Source organism: Oncorhynchus nerka, linkage group LG10 (genome assembly GCF_034236695.1).
Source record: "Oncorhynchus nerka isolate Pitt River linkage group LG10, Oner_Uvic_2.0, whole genome shotgun sequence".
Classification (NCBI taxonomy): Eukaryota; Metazoa; Chordata; class Actinopteri; order Salmoniformes; family Salmonidae; genus Oncorhynchus; species Oncorhynchus nerka.
Window position 1 is genome coordinate 79,314,129 of NC_088405.1, and position 22,168 is coordinate 79,336,296.

A 22,168-nucleotide genomic window follows, 5' to 3' on the forward strand; every position below is an offset into this window, starting at 1 on the left:
AACCATACCAGGCCAACATAGATATTAACACACTAGATCACCCACCCTAGTCACACCCCAACCTAACCAAAATAGAGAATAAAAAGACTCTCTATGTTCAGGGCGTGACAAGAACCCACCTCTTCTGTCTGTTACACATTAAAACATCAATACCTCAAGTGAAATTATGACTGAAATTGCCTGAAATAGGCCTTCCTCAATAATGATAGGTATTTCAATATTGAGGAAGGCCTATTTCAGACCATTCAAATCAAATAAAATGTTATTGGTCGTATCACATACAGTATTTAGCAGATGTTTTTGCGGGTGTAGTGAAATGCTTGTGTTCCTAGCTCCAACAGTGCAGTAATATCTAACAATACACAACAATACACACAAATCTAAAAGTGAAAGAATGGAATTAAGAAATATAGAAATATTAGGACGAGCAATGTCAGAGTCTGGAGCATAAATATATTTATACCACAGCATTGTTGAATACTAGTTTCTGATTGGTTAGAAGGGTATTCTAGAATGGATATTAAAACCAGATAACTGAACAGATGGAAAAGATATCGGGACACCTCAATAAGCACCTACACATGCAGACTGTACTTGCTATAATAAGCATATAATAAGTATCTGAAGAATACGTAGGATAGAATAGTATATGTACAGCAATAGTTGAATAGGATGAGCCTTGACGAGAATACAGTATATATATACACATATGAAATGGGTAAAACAGTATGTAAACATTATAAAGTGACCAGTGTTCCATGTCTATGTACATAGGGCAGAAGCCTCTAAGGTGCAGGGATGAGTAACCGGATGGTAGTCGGCTAGTGACAGAGTACTGGGTGGAGGCTGGCTAGTGATGGCTATTTAACAGTCTGATGGCCTTGATATAGAAGCTGTTTTTCAGTCTCTCGGTCCCAGCTTTGATGCACCTGTATTGACATCGTCCTCTGGATGAAACCGGGGTGAACAGGCCGTGGCTTGACTGGCTGAGGTCCTTGATAATCTTCTTGGCCTTTCTATGACACCGGGTGCTGTAGATGTCCTGAAGGGCAGGCAGGGTACTCTGGTGATGCGTTGGGCAGACCGCAACACCCTCTGGAGAGCCCTGCGGTTGCAGACGGTGCAGTTTCCGTACTAGGCGGCGATACAGCCCGACACGATGCTCTCAATGGTGCATTTCTTCGGCCTCCTGAGGTTGAAGAGGTGCTGTTGCACCTTCTTTAGCACTCTGTCTGTGTGGGTGGACCATTTCAGATTGTCAGTGAAGTGTACGCCGAGAAATTTGAAGCTTTTCACCTTCTCCACTGCAGCCCCGTCGATGTGGATGGAGGCGTGCTCCCTCTGCTGTCTCCCGAAGTCCACCATCAGCTTCTTAATTTTGTTGATGTTGAGGGAGAGGTTATTTTCCTGGCACCCTCACCTAGGCTGTCTCGTCATTGTTGGTAATCTGGCCTACCACTGTTGTGTCGTCTGCAAACTTGATGATTGAGCTAGAGGCGTGCATGGTCACACAGTCATGGGTATACAGGGAGTACACAAGGGGCCCTGTCTTGAGGATCAGTGTAGTGGAGGTGTTGTTTCCTACCTTCACCACCAGGGGGTGGCCCATAAGGAAGTCCAGGACCCAGTTGTACAGGGCGTGGTTCAGATCCTGGGCCCCGAGCTTAATGATGAGCTTGGAGGGTACTATGGTGTAAAGGCTGAGCTGTAGCATCTTGCCTGAAATACCTCAATACTGCAACTGAAAAGCATACTGCATACTAAAATGCCTCCATACTGAAATACTTCAACTGGAATATCTCAATACTAAAATACCTGCATACTGAAATACTTCAACTGGAATACCTCAATACTGAAATACCTCAACTGAAATTGACCTGGGAGAACGAGAAACACAAAAAAACATCAAAACCATCAAAGGAAAGCAATGTACAAAAGGCTGTGAAGTAATTGCAGTTAATCATATCAGTAATGTTAGTTCATCACATCAGAGCTGTAGCTCTGCCCGCGAGGGAAGTGGAGCAGAGCATGCTGGGCGATCGCCAGCTCAGAGAAGAAGATCAACTTGAGAAATGTAAATTGAGAGAAAGTTCAAGCCATCCTTGTGTTCTCACCAGTTAGCCATCATTGTGTTAGCCAAGGCCAGTGTGCATCTTTGTTTACATGTATGTAAATATATTATACAGTATCTTTCAGGTGTTTATATCTGAAGATGCACTCTACGACGATAACGTCATAGTAGTAGTTTCTACTGCGAGCTAGCTATTGTGAGCTGGCTAGCTCTATTTTGGTTGTCATATCATTTCGGACATTTAACTATTTGTATAGGATAATGTCCCCCAGTGCGTTGTTTATATGCCCTGTAATTGTTTATAGTAACAGTCAGAAGTTGACACACCTACTGATTCAAGGATTTTTTCTATTTCTTTTACATTGTAGAATAATAGTGAAGACATCAAAACTATTAAATGAAACATAAGGAATCATGTAGTAACCAAAAAAGAGTCTTGAAGGAGTTCCCACATATGCTGGGCACTTGTTGGCTGCTTTTCATTCATTCTGCAGTCCAACTCATCCCAAACATCTCCATTGGGTTGAGGTTGGGTGATTGTGGAGGCCAGGTCATCTGACGCAGCACTCCATCACTCTCTTTCTTGGTTAAATAGCCCTTAACAGCCCGGAGGTGTGTTGGGTCATTGTCCTGTTGAAAAACAAATGATGAGTCCCATTAAGCACAAACCAGATGGGATGGCGTATCGCTGCAGAATGCTGTGGTAGCCATTCTGGTTAAGTTTGCCTTGAATTCTAAATAAATCACTGACAGTGTCACCAGCAAAGCCCCCACACCATCATACCATCTCCTCCATGCTTCACGGTGGGGACCACACATGTGGAGATCATCCATTCACCTACTCTGCGTCTCACAAAGACATGGCGGTTGGAACCAAAAATTTGGACTCATCAGACCAAAGGACAGATTTCCACCGGTCGTGTTTCTTGGCCCAAGCAAGTCTGTTCTTCTTATTGGTGTCCTTTAGTAGTGGTTTCTTTGCAGCAATTAGACCATGAAGGCCTGATTCACACAGTCTCCTCTGAACAGTTGATGTTGAGAATGGTCTGTTACTTGAACTCTGTGAAGCTTTTATTTGGGCTGCAATTTCTGAGGCTGGCAACTCTAATTAATTTATCCTCTGCAGCAGAGGTAACTCTGGGACTTCCTTTCCTGTGGCAGTCATCATAAGAGCTAGTTTCATTATAGAGCTTAATGGTTTCTGCGACTGCACTTGAAGAAACTTCTTGAAAGTTCTTGAAATATTTCTGTGTTGACTGACCTTCATGTCTTAGAGTAATGATGGACTGTCGTTTCTTTTCGATTATTTGAGCTGTTCTTTCCATAATATGGACTTGGTCTTTCACCAAATTGGGATATCTTCGGTTAACCACCCATACCTTGTGTCACAACACAACTGATTGGCTCAAATGCATTACGAAGGAAATAAATTCCACAAATGAACTTTTAACAAGGCACACCTGTTAATTGAAATGCATTCCAGGTGACTACCTCATGAAGCTGGTTGAGATGATGCCAAGAGTGTGCAACGTTGTCAACAAGGCAAAGGGTGGCTTCCTGGAAGAATCTCAAATTTGATTTGTTTAACACTTTTTTGGTTACTACATGATTCCATGTGTGTTATCTCATAGTTTTGATGTCTTCACTATTATTCTACAATGTAGAACATAGTAAAAATAACGAAGTAAGTAGGTGTGTCCAAAGTTTTGAATGGTAATGTAGGTTCATGGTACATTAACATATGGGTATTACATCGTATTTCACTGTTTAGAGGTATTCAAATTCATTGTGCAGTTGTAGCCCTGTACTGAAGAGGATGGTGCTATGCTTTGTAGTACACGTGTGGCAGCACCCCTTTGATCTCAAATGAGTACAGTCAGAATCACTTTAATTGCGCTGAATGGTCCTGTATAGCATTAAGTCATCATAGGCATGTTATAGCATTGCATATTGTTTATAAGAGATGTGAATTGGAGATTGTATTCTGTCAGTCACTATTGTATCTTTATTTATCTCTTTACTTGCAGACCACACACACACACACACACACACACACACACACACACACACACACACACACACACACACACACACACACACACACACACACACACACACACACACACACACACACACACACACTCTCTCTCTTTGGTTGAGGCAGGTTTTCAGACCACTAAGTGCCTTAGACCCTCCATACACTGTGTGGTGCTGTTCCGTGCCTGTGCATCTTCGGCGTTATTAAACCACCTCAACTGGAATCCTACCTAAAATAATGTTTACATATTTTTCATTACTCATTTCATATGTACGTACTGTATTCTATTCTACTGTATTTTAGTCAATGCCACTCCGACATTGCTCGTCCAAATATTTATATATTCTTAATTCCATTCATTTACTTTAGATTTGTGTGAATTGTGTGTGTGGTTTTGAAATTTGTTAGATATTACTTGTTAGATATTACTGCGCTGTTGTAGCTAGAAACACAAGCATTTCACTGCACCCGCAATAAGATCTGCTAAACATGTGTATGTGACAATACTATTTGATTTGATACATGTCTGTCATCTGTGCCCTAACCAGCACACGGGAGCGAACACATAAAGTAAAACCTAACCTAAAGAATATACAGTCCACCAAGTCCTCACTTACAAACAATCACCATAAAAAGTGAGAGAAAGAAATTGGAATATCCTGTGTCATAGAGAGCTGGAGGTGGAAATAGCTCTCCTCCTTCCACCTTTCAATTCTCCATGCCTCTCTGCTGAGTCATTAAGCGACCCCACGCCAACCACCAAAACGCTGTAAAATGACAGGCTGACATCGCCACATAGACCCAAACAGGCCATCTGTGTGACCCAGATATCACCGTAATGAATGCTGCCTGCCGCACCACACTTCTCATGTCTAGCTGCTCTGGGACTCTGGAATGAGCGGCACTCTGGGCGGAAAGAGAGGAGAGGGGTTTGGGAAGGAGGAGAGAGGGAGAAGAGAGGGAGGGATAATTGACTTGGACACTTCCTAACACTTTGTCTGGCCCTAGGCACCAGCTTAGCTTGTTGTTTTTTTTAGCTGGTGTTGGTTTGGTCCCCCCGTGGGAACATCTGACTCCACACACACACAGACACACGCAACAGAGTCAGTGTTCTTGACAAACCAGATGTCTTTGCTATTCTGAGTGAGTGAAGCTGTTCAGCAAATTATATGGTAAAAAATGCAGCTCCCATTAAGAACTACAGAGGTGCCCAATATGGGACTAGGGGTCCTTATAAAATAACATGATTTAACATGAAATGTATTTGTCCTGGGGGCTGGTCTAGTGGTAGTGCTGCTGTCCCTTGATTACAAATTTCCCCGGGAGGCAGGGGTTCGATCCACGACTGTGCCATTTTCGGTGTTGTGTCCATCTCAGTCTACTTCTACCCTGTATAAATCAATACAAATCTAAATACTCTCCTTCACAAAAAAAAACAATATACGTTTCGATATTTTGGCTACTATCTTCTCCTTCTTCATAGTCTGTGGTTTTACACAGGAAGTGAGTGTGTGTGTGTTTAGCTCCAGTCTACTAAATAGCACAACATTTGCTGACCATGCCAGCCCAACACAGCCCGCCTCAGTAGTGTGAAAAGGATATGTAAGTGTAAACGTGAGGAGAAAAGACCATCTAGGGACAGGTGTAGAAAATGTGCATGAGCTATACACACTATAGTGCAACGTATTGAAAAGGTGTTTATGTCTCTGTCCAAATAAACCACGAATACATTTTCGAAAGAAAAATGGTGTGCTTGCTTCAGCAGTCTTAAAAAAAAATGTTTTATGGTAGTGGAAGAAGTAGTAGTAGTAGAAGTAGCTCACTCACCCGGGGTCTCTTCCAGTGCACACGTCCGATCCTGTTGCCCTGGTAAAAGAGGGTGTCATCCACTGCGGGGAAGCGCAGGTCCTCGAACAGCAGGCCGCTGGCAAGGCACTGCCTCTTCAGGGTGGAGTACTGCTGCCCCTCGAAGGCCTTCACAGACGAGAACATCCTACAGCCCGTAGGGACCACACGCAGGAGACAGGGGGCTCTGTTAGTGACCTGGAACTGGTCTCCTACCAACAGGTCTCTTATATCCTTGAAGATTAGCATGTGTCAATGTTATTACATTTTACCTTTTGGGTAGGCTACACTAAGGACAAATACACATACGCATGTATCAAAAGTTGTGATACAAGAGTCCATAATAGCAGAAAATAAACATAGATCGACAGAGCTGTTGAGGAAACAAGCTATTCTACTTGTTGTCCCAGCGCAACGAGCTGTTGAGGACCTCGCCATACGATGTGACAGGAGATCAAGGACTCAACAAATCACCATGGAGACGAAGCAGGATGTTCTCTTCAAGGTTAATTTGACACTTCAGATTTGCTACTGGCCAGTGACGAAACAAAATGGCTACCAAATTTCCTACAGAGTACATACAGTTCCAACAGGCTTGTATAGAATGAGCTGACTAATCAAAAGGCTTATCTGTTAGCTACACAGCTGGTTTCTTTATATTTTTTAATCGCGCTTAATCCTACAAAGACAATCTAAAGGCCATTGGGAAATAAACCAATGGGATGGATTTCTGCATAGCAACTCGGTTAAATAAGGCACACTGCTCTTTTGCATTGGGAGCAGGATATGTAATGAGATCTTATAGAGGGCCAGAATGTGAAGAGGAGGAGTGTGTGTATGTGTGTGTGGAGAGGTGAGGTGAGGGTAGTTAGGCTACTTCTCTTTAAAATCACGTAACATTGTCTGTCTGATGTCGATTCAATCTCAAATGTCCCAGGAATACACTGGCAGAACTGAACTGCAGACAGATCGTTCACTACAGGAGCATGGAAAAGATAGATGCCAGAAGCCTTTTAGAGGCAAACTGTCAACCAAACAGACCGCACACTTCAATACCAGCCAAAAGTCATTCTGAAACACCAACAGCAATATAAAATGAGACACGATAAGAAGAATGGAAGTTGAATACAGAAGCACATAGACCATCCAGTTTATTTTTCCCCATCCTTATGATTTTTAGCTTTGAACCTCGCTCCAGGGTGAATTTTAATCTAGGTACAGATGTAGGATCAGCTTCCCATCCCCTTATCTTAACCTTAACCATTAGTGGGGAAAATGCTAAAAACTTACCCGAGATCGGCGTCTAGGGGCAACTTCACCCTACAGTACTCTTAAGCTCAGTCTGACCTGTCTTCTTTCAACTTCTCTTTTCTGACAAGGGCTTGTAATGCAACAGCAGCACAAGAAAAAGTCAGCGTTTCATAAAAAATTAAATACAACATTTAATCAAAGGAAATACAGGCCGTCAAAATGTCAAGTCAATCAACCAAATCCTTTTTCCATAATAAAAAAGCTTTACGGCATTTTCTTGTGCTGATCTTGAAGTGGTCTCCGGAGACATGAGATCACAGGAAATGATCACAGAAAAACAGAAAATGGAGGAATGCCAAATCAAATCTCTAAAAAGGTTTTAAAATCATATTAACTTCGATGAGTGAAGTAAGCCTTTCATATCAAGGGATGAGTACATAATCTCACAGAGGAATAAGGAATTATTTGAAATTTAACCCAATTTAATAATGCAGATTTAGGCTAGACATTTGGACATTTTAACTACAGTAGCCTACACACATCTGCCTATAGAGTAAAAATGTGCTTAACATGTCACATAATATACTGAACAAAAATGTAAACGCAATAAGCTACAATTTCAAAGATTTTACTGAATTACAGTTCATTTTAGGAAATCAGTCAACTCAAATAAATTCATTAGGCCCTAATCTATGGATTTCACATGACTTGGCAGGGGTGCAGCCAGATGATCTCAGTCTCAGATGATCCTGCAGGTGAAGAAGCCGGATGTGGAAGTCCTGGGCTGGCGAGGTGGTGTGGAAAATGACACAATTAGTCATGCTATCCCGTGTTTTACTGCTTAAAGAACAGTGTCTTGTTATATGCTAGTGTTTTTTCCAACCTGACACAAACTTGTCTCTGTGTGACTTAGTCATAAGACTGGGCATATAGCCAAGATCCGTTTGGATGCGACCGTAGCATGTGACATCCCATGGGTTTACTACGTACAGGAAGTCACACGTATGGAAACTTGCAGAAAGGAGCAATATTATAGTGTTTACTGTTGTGAATGCAGTTTAACGGTTGAACCCTCAAGCCATCCGAAATCTGCACAGACAACTAATTGTCTTTTACACACTGTCTGCTGACTGCCATGTATACAAAAAGGATGTACTTCTCTATAAAAGTTGAGAGCCGACACTGTTCGTTGGGCCTTAAACTGCACAACTGTTGAAGTGCATAGTTAACTGCTCCATTTTTGCAAATCTTTTAATAAAAGTTGTTTTGAAGAATACAGTCTCTCTCCTTTTGGTTAGAATTGCCACCACAGAGGTTACAAGTGTTCTGCGGTTGTGAGGCCGGTTGGACGTACTGCCAAATTGTCTAATACGACGTTGGGGGGCGGCTTATGGTAGAGAAATTAACATTAAATTATCTTGCAACAGCTCTGGCGGACATTCCTGCAGTCAGCGTGCCAATTGCATGCTCCATTAAAACTTGAGACCTCTGTGGCATTTTAGTGGCCTTTTATTGTCACCAACACAAGGTGCACCTTTGTAATGATCATGCTGTTTAATCAGCTTCTTGATATGCCACACCTGTCAGGTGGATGGATTATCTTGGCGGCATTATTTTGGGGTGGCAGGTAGCCTAGTGTTTAGAGCGTTGGGCCAGTAACCCAAAGGTTGCTAAATCGAATCCCTGAGCTGACAAGGTAAAAATCTGTCATTCTGCCCCTGAACAAGGCAGAACAAGGCAGTTTACCCAAGGTAGGCCGTCATTGTAAATAAGAATTTGTTCTTAACTGACTTGCCCAGTTAAAGGTTCCATTTAAAAAAAAATGTTATCTTGGTAAAGGAGAAATAATCACTAACAGCGAGGTAAACACATTTGTGCACAAAATGAGAGAAATAAGCTTTTTGTCCATATGGACCATTTCAGGGATCTTTTATTTGATGAAATATGGCACCAGCACTTTAAATGTTGAGTTTATATTTTTGTTCAGGATAAACTGCATAGATTCACTCTGTGTGCAATAATTGTGTTTAACATGTTTTTTGAATGATTACTTCATCTCTGTACCCCACGTACAATTATCTGTAAGATCCTTCAGTCGAGCAGTGAATTTCAAACACAGATTCAACCACAAAGACCAGGGAGGTTTTACAATGCCTCAAAGAAAGGCACCTTTAAGTTGATGGGTAAAAAAAGCATACAGTGAATATTCCTTTGAGCATGGTGAAGTTATTCATTACACTTTGGATGGTGTATCAATATAACAAATCAGGAAACCGCTCAGGGATTTCACCATGAGGCCAATGGTGACTTTAAAACAGTTACAGTTTAATGGCTGTGATGGGAGAAAACTGAGGACGGACCAACAACATTGTAGTTACTCCACAATACTAACCTAACTGACAGTGAAAAGAAGGAAGCCTGTACAGAATACAAATATTTCAAAAACATCCATCCTGTTTGCGACAATGCACTAAAGTAATACTGCAAAAAATGTGGCAAAGCAATTAACCTTTTTTTCCTGAATAGAAATTGTTGTATTGGATTTGCCTCAACACTACCGAGTACCACTCTCCATATTCACAAGCATAGTGGTGGCTGCATCATGTTATTGTTATGCTTGTAATTGTTAAGGACCGGGACATTTTTCTAGACAAAAAATAAACGTAATGGAGCTAATTACATGCAAAATCCTAGAGGAAAACCTGGTTCAGTCTGCTTTTCTCCAAATGCTAGGAGATGAATTCACCTTTCAGCAGGACAATAACCTCCAAAAGGTCAAATCTACACTTGCTTACCAAGAAGACAATGAATGTTCATGAATGGTTTAGGTAAAATTTTGGCTTAAATCTACTTGAAAATGTATTGCAAGACCTGAAAAATGGTTGTCTAGCAATGATCAACAACCAATTTGACAGAGCTTGAATTTTTTATAGAATAAATGGGCAAATGTTGTACAATCCAGGTGCGTAAACAAGATTGTGGGGGCTGTTTTTTTAATTAGACTTCAGTGTGACTTTTGACATTATAGATCAATCTGCTGATGGAAAAACGTATTCCTTATGGTTTTACAACCCTAAACAAAGCTATATTGTGGATTAAGAGTTATGTGTCTAACAGAACACAGAGGGTGTTTTTTAATGGAAGCCTCTCCAACATAATCCAGGTAGAATCAGGTCTAGACCCCTTACTTTTTCTATCTTTACTAATGACATGCCACTGGCCTTGAGTAAAGCAAATGTGTCTACAGGTATACATGTCAGCTACTACAGCGATTGAAATGACTGCAACACTTAACAAAAAGCTGTAGTTAGTTTCAAAATGGATGGCAGGGAAAGAATAAGTTAGTCCTAAATATTTTAAAAACTAAAAGCATTGTATTTGGGACAAATAATTCACTAAACCCTAAACATCAACGAAATCTTGTAATAAATAATATGGAAATTGAGTTGAGGTGACTAAACTGCTTGGAGTAACCATGGATTGTAAACGGTCATGGTCAAAACATGTTGATACAACAGTAGGTCAAATTGGGAGAAGCCTGTCCATAATACAGAGCTGCTCTGCCATTTTAACAACATTATCAACTAGGCAGGCTCTAGTTTTGTCGCACCTGGACTACTGTTCTGGCCCTTAAATGTACACGGAGAGCTAACAATAATATGCATGTAAATCTCTCATAGCTCAAAGTGGAGGAGAGATTGACTTCATCACTACTTGTTTTTGTAAGAAGTGTTGAAATGCTGAATGCACCAAGGTGTCCGTTTAAACTACCAGCACACAGTTTGGACACCCATGCATACCCCACAAGACATGCCACAAGAGGTCTTCACAGTCCCCAAGTCCAGAATAGACTATGGGAGGTGCACAGTACTACATAGAGCCATGACTACATGGAACTCTACTCCACAACTGATGTCAGCAGTAAAATTAGATATGAAAAACCTTATGGAACAGCGGGGACTGTGAAGAGACACACACACAGGCACAGACGCGATAAGACACGCATTCAACACACACACTTACACATGGATGTTGTATTGTAAATATGTGATAGTGGTGTAGTGGCCTGAGGGAACACACAAAATGCATTTGGTGAAATGTTATGAAATGTAATGTCATGTAATGTAATATTTTATACACACTACCGGTAAAAAGTTTTAGAACAACTACTCATTCAAGGGTTTTTTAAAACTTTTTTTCTATTTTCTACATTGTAGAATAATAGTGAAGACATCAACACTATGAAATAACACATATGGAATCATGTAGTAACAAAAAAAGTTTAACAAATCTAAATATATTTTATATTTGAGATTCTTCAAATAGCCACCCTTTGCCTGCATGGCAGCTTTGCACACTCTTGGCATTTACTGTGTCATTATGGTGTGTTGGGTATAGATTGATGAGGGAAAAAAACAATAATACATTTGACAATAAGCATGTAATATAACATCATGTGGAAAAAGTCAAGGGGTCTGAATACTTTCTGAATTCTCTGTATTGACTCAGGGGTGTGAATGCTTATGTCAATTAGATATTCATGTATATCATTTAATACATTTGCGAAAATTACGAAAAACAAGCTGTACAACACCTGAATAAGCTGCACAACACCTGAGCTGTCAATCAAAGCTCCCAACTTCTAGATCTGACCGTTAAACCAGTGAACGATTCATACCCACACTCTGCTTCCCTCCATTTATTCATAATATGAATGGACAATTATGGACTCTCTATAGAGTCCCTATGGGCTCTGGTCAATAAAAGGTACACTATATCGGGAATAGGGAGACATTTGGGATGCACCCACAGCCTTCAGACTCATAGGGCTTATGCCCTCAGAGCTGTGAACCTTTCCAATAGCCATGTGCATCAAGCGTCTCAGAGTAGGAGTGCTGATTCAGGGTCAGTTTTGGCTTTTATATCACAATAATAAAGACTACATGCACAGGGGGAACCTGATCCTAGATCTGCACTCCTACTCTGAGATGCTTGATAAATAAGGATCCTGACCTACAGTATACATACCTTTGGAAAACAATTGTCGATGCTTAATCACCATTTTTTTTATTTATTAATTTAGCTTTTTAGAGGTGTTCACATCTGCTAAAAATCTACTTCACATAGAGACCATCACCAACAGCTGCCATCAATAGCCTATTCACTGATGGATAAACCTACATTTGATATTGTCATAATGAAATAAATAGCCTACACCTAATATTGATGAAGGCAACTGATTAAATTCAGACTCACTGATTACATTTATCAGCTGAATACCTGTGGAAATGATGAGGTTGCAGTTGGAGGCCAAATGTGACACAGATGGTGCAGAGGAGTCTCGATCGTGACTGCAGTGGAAAACCCCCCATGCTGGCACATGCCTACTCTCTCCCACACTACACAAGCACAAATGGGTAGATGGCTGGAGCTCGGAGATAAGGTTCAAGAACTTACACGGTCATGTATATGGTTGAGTTGCAATCTACAGCTAATAGGCCTAAAGCCTAAATGTAATTGATTGGAGAGAAGTTGATGAATCTGAATAACAGGTCTATAGGCTAATGTTAGGCATACTAAACATGTTTCTATTTAACAATATTCATATCATTATCTTTACTTTGTAATAAGTGTTTGTTTTACTGGATAGCCTTCTGGCAGACACTTCTAATGGAGCAAGTCATTAATGTGCTTACTTCTTCCACTAGCATAAAATACTTTTAGACAACTAAACAAGCACACACACACATTTACTTCTGGAAATATGTTCTAGTTGTGTGTGTGTGAATTAGAGATCTAGTCACCTTAACAAATCCATTTGAATCCCCAATTACTTGTGGATATTTATTCACTCCTTAAATGAGACTAGAAAATATGGTTAGATCCTGCTATTATGAATGCTCAGATCTTTCTCTTCTGATCCTATAGGAACTTCTCCCAGTCTCCACATCTGCCTGTCTGTGTTCTGAGTGACCTCGTCATCTGAAGCATTCAAGTTATTTTACCTTGTAATTGCATTAAACATCACATCTTAATCATTTCTTAATAATTAATTAATCAACACGTTTTCTATAAACGTCAGTGGAAAATGTTCAGGTGAAATTGAAGCGCTTGCAGAAAGAATTAGACAGGATCCAAATATAAACAGGTATCAGTATGGGTGAACATAAAGTAAACTTATTTGCAGACAATCTCTTGATATACCTGACCAATATTGAAACCTCAATGCACCCCAGCTAAAAATATTTTCAGAATACTCTAAAATCTCAGGATATAAAATTTACGTGAGAAAAAAAAACAAAATAATGGCAATAAGAATAAGAGAATACTCCTTGATCTACAGCAATCCCATTACTCAACAATGTGAACAAATCTTCCCATAAATCTAACAGGTAGAATGCATCTCTTAAGAATGGCATGGCTCCCAAAGTTTCTATAATTATTCTAGGCAAGACCAATTACCCCACCAAAAACATTCTTTAAAAGAAGTATACACGGTCATAAAGACTTTATATGGGCAAATAAAACTCATCGAACAAAAAATAAAGTTTTACATCTTCCTATGTCTGAGGGTGGTTTTAACCTTCCAGACTTGCAATTGTATGTGTTACATGCACTAAAGAGGAACAATGGGTACATTTTGAAAACGCTTATGCTCATTCTCAGAATCTTTTTATGTTTTTTCAAAGGATAAAGCTAAGAACATTATCAACTTCAAAGTTAAGAACACTATAACATTGAACATTTGACGTATTCTACAAGAACCAATATCACTCCCTAAAAACCTCTATGGAACAATCCTTGGATAGCTTTTCAGAATTCACCAATAAATTGGTCACATGGAAAACTAAAGGTATAAAAAGGGTAAATGACTTGGTAATAGGAAATACTTATTTCCATGAAAGCATTAAAAAGCTATTTTGGATTGACCAATGCAGATATTTTAAAATACAAGCAACTTAAAAGTTATATATCACAATTTTGATTTGAAATCTTTGGACATCACAGCAATCTTGAGGGAATCCTTTTTCAATCAGAAAATTATATTCACATGATAGGTAAGCTATAAGAAACCTTGCAGAGAGTTTATCTATCTGACTACTATTAGAACCAAGACTTAAAAATAATGGATATTGGCACAAGACTGAGGGAATGTTGGAACATAACTAAATTACAGTTCACTAAAATATATACGCTTAACCCAGTATAAGCTCACGTATAGAATGTATTAGACAAGAGACAAAATTCACAAATTCTACAGCACAACGGCAGAGTCATATCTTAAGTGTAAAACTAACAATGACTCTATAATCCATGCCTTCTGGGAATGTTATATAGTCCAAAAGTTATGGATGTAGTTAAAAAGTTGGGTGTGAGAAGTAATACAATGTCAATTTACTTTGAATCCGTCTGTCTGCATATTTCAAGACATGGCATACGAGGGTGCAGTTAAATACCCGATTGGTTGGACGATAATTTTCCCATCAATCATCTTGGAAAAACATATACATAAAAACTGGAGATTATTATTATTATTTTTTAAATCAACCAATCCTCTGTCATTAACACAATGGAAAGGACAAATGTATTATTATCTAAATGTTCGAAGTGCGTGAGCGGCGGAGAGAAACAAAATGGTGCAGTTTGAGGCCATATGGCAGAGAGTGATGCGTGCACTGGAGATGGGGGTGTGCACATGTGGGTCTGGGCAGATGTAATGTAATTGACCTTTGTGTGATATTGTCGTTCGTATGTGTTGTATTGTAAACTCAAATGTTATAAGAAAATCGTACAAAAAAAGGAAACATTCAGGTGCATAATAGAACAGCAATCAGTTATTTTGCTGAAATGACTATAATTAGAAACTCAACCGTTCACTGAGATGATCATTTTTGGGGTGGATATCGCATGGTTGAAGATCTTGAGGCCCTGATAAGCAAACATGAGAGCAGACAATATTTTAGAGAGTAATTTCTCCAGAGTCCCATCACCAAGTAAAGTCATGGTTGTCAGCTCGAAGTCCCAGTGACATTATCAGCAGTAAGGCCAAAGTATCTTTGACCAGTCTGTCTATCAAAACAATATCTAGTGAAGACATCAAGAGAAATGCCACACAAACAGTGAGTGGATTCCTGGTCAAGTCCATCAGTAACGTAACTAGTGCACAAGCTAATGATTGTATGCAGGCATTTAGTTCCAACACCATCCAGTGAACTTCACTTGCCAAGTTCCAGTGATGAAGAAACTCTATGAAGGGGTGTCAGCAACAAATCCAACTTCTCTGGGCTAAAAGAGGGGATGCTCTTATGATCACTAGGAACTGAGAAGTAATTCAATGATCCAGATCTCATGTGAGGTGAGACGTCAAATGAACCTTGCTCCTCCACAGCTGGAAGGAGAAGATCTGATATACTCGTTAAGGTCAGCCAGTTTGTAGGTGGCATTCTTTCTCAGCTGAAAGATATTTCCTTATCAGTGTTCCCATCACCATGTGAAGACATGTCCACGCGTTTTTATTGTATCTTCACATAGTCTCTCAAACAAGAGCCTTCAAAAACTCTCTAGTCATGAGTTTCAAATCAAAGCTGTTCAACGTGTGTAAGGTCCTAAGAAAATGATCTGATCGCTTTCTATTAGCGTCTACCACTGCTGCAGAGTTCGATAAAGACATGTCTTACACTGCAATGACCAGTAAACATAATGAATCAGCCTTGGGAAGATTTTGGTCAACATTCAGCAGGGGTTGTTTCGAATCAAGTCTTCAGACTGTGGAGGAGCAAGGTTAAGTTGCCCAGACCCACTGAGCTCTTAGAATACATATACAAGAGGATATTGGAACATTCAGCTATAGAGTGAAAATCCCTCTCTCCTTCACACTCCTCCCTCTCCACATCTAAGCTTACTTCAAGAGCAAGACAGTCTCCAACACCACAACATATCACCTGTAATATTTTGGTAAAGACTGGAAGCTACTCTTCCTGCATTATTATTCCAATCCATCTCACTTATCTGTTGGCTCAAATCAGATGTATACCAGCAGTACAGAGTCAGACAGTACCATGCCTACTACATCCTCTCCCCTCAGTGATGATCACCTTCATGGCGAGACTATTATGAGAAAGACATTTGTTTAAAAATATGAAAGTTACTGGTTTGCAGTAATATTACAGAACCTTGTAGTAAAGATACACAGACCATGCAGCGAAGTCCCTTACCTAGCCAAGCTACAATGAACCTCTTTAGTCTGCTAGCCCACAAGCCTATTTTCTGTCCCGCAACATACATCACCAGTTTCAACATTGTCAAAACATTCCCATGGCACCGGAGGAAATGGTTAGGAGACCGTAAAACTGCAGCCAATTGTGTGGTTTTTTTGCGTTATTTGTAACTTATTTTGTACATAATGTTTCTGCCACCGTCTCGTACGACCAAAACGGGCTTCTAGATATCAGGACTGTAATTACTCACCTCATACTGGACAAAGATTTTTTCTTTAACGAGTCGGACACAAAGGATTTACTTCAGACACATGACAAGGCCCACATCCCCATCAAAGATACGGAGATATCGGGGACGTAAGTCAGGGTTCCTTGTAAGGATCCAACGGCGAGTGGGTAAACTGCCTCTACCATAAGTCCTATTAGCCAACGTACGTACAATCATTGAATATCAAAATAGACGAGCTACAATCGCAAATATCCTACCAAAGGGACATTAACAACTGTAATAACTTATGTTTCATGGGTTGTGGCTGAACGACGAAATGAATAACATTCAGCTGGCGGGGTCAACGCTGCATCGGCAAGATAGAACAGCCACCTCCATTAAGACAAGGGTTGGCGGTCTGTGTATATTTGTAAACAACAGCTGGTGCACGAAATCTAATATTAAGGAAGTCTCGAGGTTTTCCTCGCCTGAGGTAGAGTATCTCATGATAAGCTGTAGACCACACTATTTTCCGTAGCTGACTATTTACTCCCACATATGTATGCTGGTACTAAAACCACACTCAATGAGCTGTGTAAAGCCATAAGCAAACAGGAAAACACTTATCCTGAGGTGACGCTCCTAGTGGCCAGGGACTTTAATGCAGGGAAACTTAAATCTGTGTTACCAAATTTCTATCAGCATGTTAAATGTGCAACCAGAGGAGAAAATAAACTCAAGATCACACACAGTGACGCATACAAAGCTCTCCCTCGACCTCCATTTGGCAAATCTGACCATAATTATATCCTCCTGATTTGTGCTTACAAGCTAAAACTAAAGTAGGAAGCACCAGTGACTCGGTCAATAAATAAGTGTTCAGATGACGCAGATGCTAAGCTAAAGGTCTGTTTTGCTAGCACAAACTGGAATATGTTTCAGGATTCTTCTGATGACATTGAGGAGTATACCACATCATTTACTGGCTTCATCGGTAAGTGCATCAAGGACATCGTCCCCACAGTGACTGTACGTACATACCCGAACCAGAATCCATGGATTACAGGTAGGCCGCACTGAGCTAAAGGGTAGAGCTGCTACTTTCAAGGAGCGGGATGCTTATAAGAAATCCTGCTATGCCCTCCGACGAACCATCAAACAGGCAAAGCGTCAATACAGGACTAAGATTGAATCATACTACACCGGCTCCGACGCTCGTCGGATGTGGCAGGGCTTGCAACCCATTACAGACTACAAAAGGGAGGCACAGCTGCGAGCTGCCCAGTGACACGAGACTTCCAGACGAGCTAAATTACTTCTATGCTCGCACGAGGTAAGCAACACAGACGCATGCATGAGAGCATCAGCTGTTCCGGACGACTGTGATCCCACTCTTTTTAGCCGATGTGAGTAAGACCTTTAAACAGGTCAACATTTACAAGGCCGCAGGGCCAGACGGATTACCAGGACGTGCACTCCGAGCATGCGCTGACAAACGGGCAAGTGCCTACACTGACATTTTCAACCTGTCCCTGTCTGAGTCTGTAATACCAACATGTTTCAAGCAGACCACCATAGTCCCAAGAACACTAAGGTAATCTACCTAAATCACTATCGACCCAAAGCACTCACGTCTGTAGCCATGAAGTGCTTTGAAAGGCTGCTCATGGCGCACATCAACAACATTATCTCAGAAACCCTAGACCCACTCCAATTTGCATACCGCCCCAACAGATCATGCAATCTCTATTGCACTCCACACGGCCCTTTCCCACCTGGACAAAAGGAACACCTACATGAGAATGCTATTCATTGACTACAGCTCAGCGTTCAACACCATAGTGCCCTTAAAGCTCATCACTAAGCTAAGGAACCTGGGACTAAACAACTCCCCCTGTAACTGGATTCTGGACTTCGTGACGGACCACCCCTAGGTGGTAAGGGTAGGTAACAACACATCCGCCACACTGATCCTCAACACGGGGCCCCTCAGGGTTGTGTACTCAGTCTCCTCCTGTACTCCTTGTTCACTCATGACTGCATGGCCAGGCACGACTCCAACACCAATCATTAAGTTTGCAGACGATACAACAGTGGTAGGACTGATCACCGACAAGTATGAGACAGCCTATAGGGAGCAGGTCAGAGACCTGGCTGTGTGGTGCCAGGATAACAACCTCTCAAAGTGACCAAGACAAAGGAGATGATTGTGGACAACAGGAAAAGGAGGAATGAGCATGCCCCCAATATTAATGGGGCTGCAGTGGAGCAGGTCGAGAGCTTCAAGTTCTTGGTGTCCACAACACCAACAAACTATCATAGTTCAAACACACCAAGACAGTTGTGGAGAGGGCACGACAAAACCTACTCCCCCTCAGGAGACTGAAAAGATTTGGCATGGGTCCTCAGATCCTCAAAAAGTTCTACAGCTGCACTATCGAGAGCATCCGGACTGGTTGCATCTCTGCTTGATATGGCAACTGTTCGGCCTCTGACCACAAGGCATTAGAGAGTAGTGCGTATGGCCCAGTACATCACTCGGGCCAAGCTTCCTGCTATCCAGGACCTCTATACCAAGCGGTGTCAGAGGAAGGCCCTAAATATTGTCAAAGACTCCACCCTAGTCATAGGCTGTTCTCTCTGCTACCGCACGGCAGGCGGTACAGGAGTGCCAAGTCTAGGTCCAAAAGGTTTCTTAACTTCTTGGTGACGGGGCAGTATTTTCACGTCCGAATGAAATGCATGCCCAAAATCAACTGCCTGCTACTCATCCCCAGAAGATAAGATATGCATATTATTAGTAGATTTGGATAGAAAACACTGAACTTTCTAAAACTGTTTGAATCATGTCTGTGAGTATAACATAACTTATTTAGCAGGCGTAACCCCGATGACAAACCATTTAGATTTTGTTTTTGAGGTCACTCTCTTTTCAATGGGTTTCATCGGGAATCCCGATTTCTCAGGGACCTTCTTGCAGTTCCTATCGCTTCCACTGGATGTCAACAGTCTATAGAAATTGGTTGAGGTTTTTCCTTTGTGTAAAGAAGAAGTATGGCCATCTTGAACGAGGGTCACTTGAAGTGTACTGTTAGATAGAGGCGCGTGACCAGAAAGCTAGCTACAGTTTGTTTTCCTCCTGTATTGAACACAGATCATCCCGTCTTCAATTGTATCGATTATTTACGTTAAAAAATACCTAAAGTTGTGTTACAAAAGTAGTTTGAAATGTTTTGGCAAAGTTTACAGGTAACTTTTGAGATATTTTGTAGTCACGTTACGCATGTTGGAACCGGTGTTTTTCTGGATCAAACACTCCAAATAAATTGACATTTTAGATATATACCGACTGAATTAATCGAACAAAAGGACCATTTGTGATGTTTATGGGACATATTGGAGTGCCAACAAAAGAAGCACGTCAAAAGTAAGGCATGAATTATATTTGTATTTCTGCGTTTTGTGTCGCGCCTGCAGGGTTGAAATATGGTTTCTCTCTTTGTTTACGGAGGTGCTATCCTCAGATAATACCATCGTTTGCTTTCGCCGAAAAGCCTTTTTGAAATCTGAAATGTTGGGCTGGATTCACAACAAGTGTAGCATTAATTTGCTATCTTGCATGTGTGATTTAATGAAAGTTTGATTTTTATAGTAATTTATTTGAATTTGGCGCTCTGCATTTTCCCTGGCTTTTGGCCAGGTGGGACGCTAGCATCCCACATATCCCAGAGAGGTTACAGCTTCTACCCCCAAGCCATAAGACTTCTGAACAGCTAATCAAATGCCTACCCAAAATACAGTTTATTTTTCTTAAAGGATTTTCCCCTTTTTTCAAGTTTCAGCTTAAATGACACCCAAATCTAAATGCCTTTAGCTCAGGACCTGAAGCAAGAATATGCATGTTCTTGATATCATTTGAAAGGAAACACTTTGAAGTGTGTGGAAATGTGAAATGAATGTAGGAGAATAACACATTAGATCTGGTAAAAAGATACTAAGAGAAAAACATGCGTTTAAAAAAAATAATTGTACCTTCATCTTGTAAAGGCAAGAGAAAGGCCCTAATGTATTATTCCAGCTCAGGCGCAATGTAGACTTTGGTCACTAGATGGCAGCAGTGAATGTGCACAGTTTTAGACTGATCCAATGAAGCATTGTATGTATTTTTAAACTGTTGTATCAAGACTGCCCAAATGTGCCTAATTGGTTTATTCATACATTTTCAAGTTCATAATTGTGCACTCTCCTCAAACAATAGATTGGTATTATTTCACTGTAATACCTACTGTAAATTGAACAGTGCAGTTAGACTAACAAGTATTTAAGCTTTCTGCCCATATCAGATATGTCTATGTCCTGGGATTTTTTGGGGTTCCTTACAACCTCATGCTGATCACATTAGCCTACATTAGCTCAACTATAGAGGTTTTAAGGGCTTGTAATTAAACATTTCACTGTAAGGTAACCTGTTGTAACCTGTTGTGTATGGCGCATGTGACAAATAATATTTGATTTGAACAACTTTAGAACAGATTTAGAACTGCTCCATTGTAGCTGAAGATTTTAACAAGGCTAATCTGAAAACAAGACTCCCTAAATTCTATCAGCATATCGATTGTGCTACCAGGGCTGGTAAAACCCTGGATCATTGTTATTCTAACTTCCGCGACGCATATAAGGCCCTCCCCCGCCCTCCTTTCGGAAAAGCTGACCACAACTCCATTTTGTTGCTTCCAGCTTATAGACAGAAACTAAAACAGGAAGATCCCGCTCTCAGGTCTGTTCAACGCTGGTTCGACCAACCTGATTCCACGCTTCATTGCGTCAAACAACATTGACGAATACGCTGATTCGGTGAGCAGGTTCATTAGCAAGTGCATTGGCGATGTCGTACCCACAGCAACTATTAAAACATTCCCCAACCAGAAACCATGGATTGATTGCAGCATTCGCTCGAAACTGAAAGCGCGAACCACTGCTTTTAACCAGGGCAAAGTGACCGGAAACATGACCAAATACAAACAGTGTAGCTATTCCCTCCGCAAGGCAATCAAACAAGCTAAGCGTCATTATAGAGACAAAGTAGAGTCACAATTCAACGGCTCAGGCACGAGAGGTATGTGGCAGGGTCTACAGTCAATCACAGATTACAAAAAGAAAACCAGCCCCGTCGCGGACCAGGATGTCTTGCTCCCAGACAGACTAAACAACTTCTTTGCTCGCTTTGAGGACAATACAATGCCACTGACACGGCCCGCTACCAAAACCTGGGGACTCTCCTTCACTGCAGCCAACGTAAGTAAAACATTTAAACGTGTTAACCCTCGCAAGGCTGCAGGCCCAGACAGCATCCCCAGCCACGTCCTCAGAGCATGCGCAGACCAGATGGCTGGTGTGATTACGGACATATTAAATCAATCCTTATCCCAGTCTGCTGTTCCCACATGCTTCAAGAGGACCACCATTGTTCCTATTCCCAAGAAAGCTAAGGTAACTGAGCTAAACGACTACCGCCCCATAGCACTCACGTCCGTCGT

The 22,168-nt window shown here is 41.0% G+C and overlaps 1 protein-coding gene across 1 annotated transcript in view; it reads right to left on the reverse strand.

Moving 5' to 3' along the window:
- The window catches only part of LOC115136054 (calpain-5-like), a 75,853-nt gene extending 63,122 nt beyond the window's left edge, over positions 1 to 12,731 (reverse strand). Inside the window, exons 1-2 of the mRNA XM_029671424.2 lie at positions 12,486 to 12,731; positions 5,937 to 6,102 (exon numbers count right to left, since the gene is read on the reverse strand). Coding sequence (XP_029527284.2) covers positions 5,937 to 6,102; positions 12,486 to 12,577 — 258 coding nt within the window. The 5' untranslated portion in view covers positions 12,578 to 12,731. The remainder of the gene's footprint in view (positions 1 to 5,936; positions 6,103 to 12,485) is intronic.
- Between the last annotated feature and the right edge of the window lie 9,437 nt (positions 12,732 to 22,168).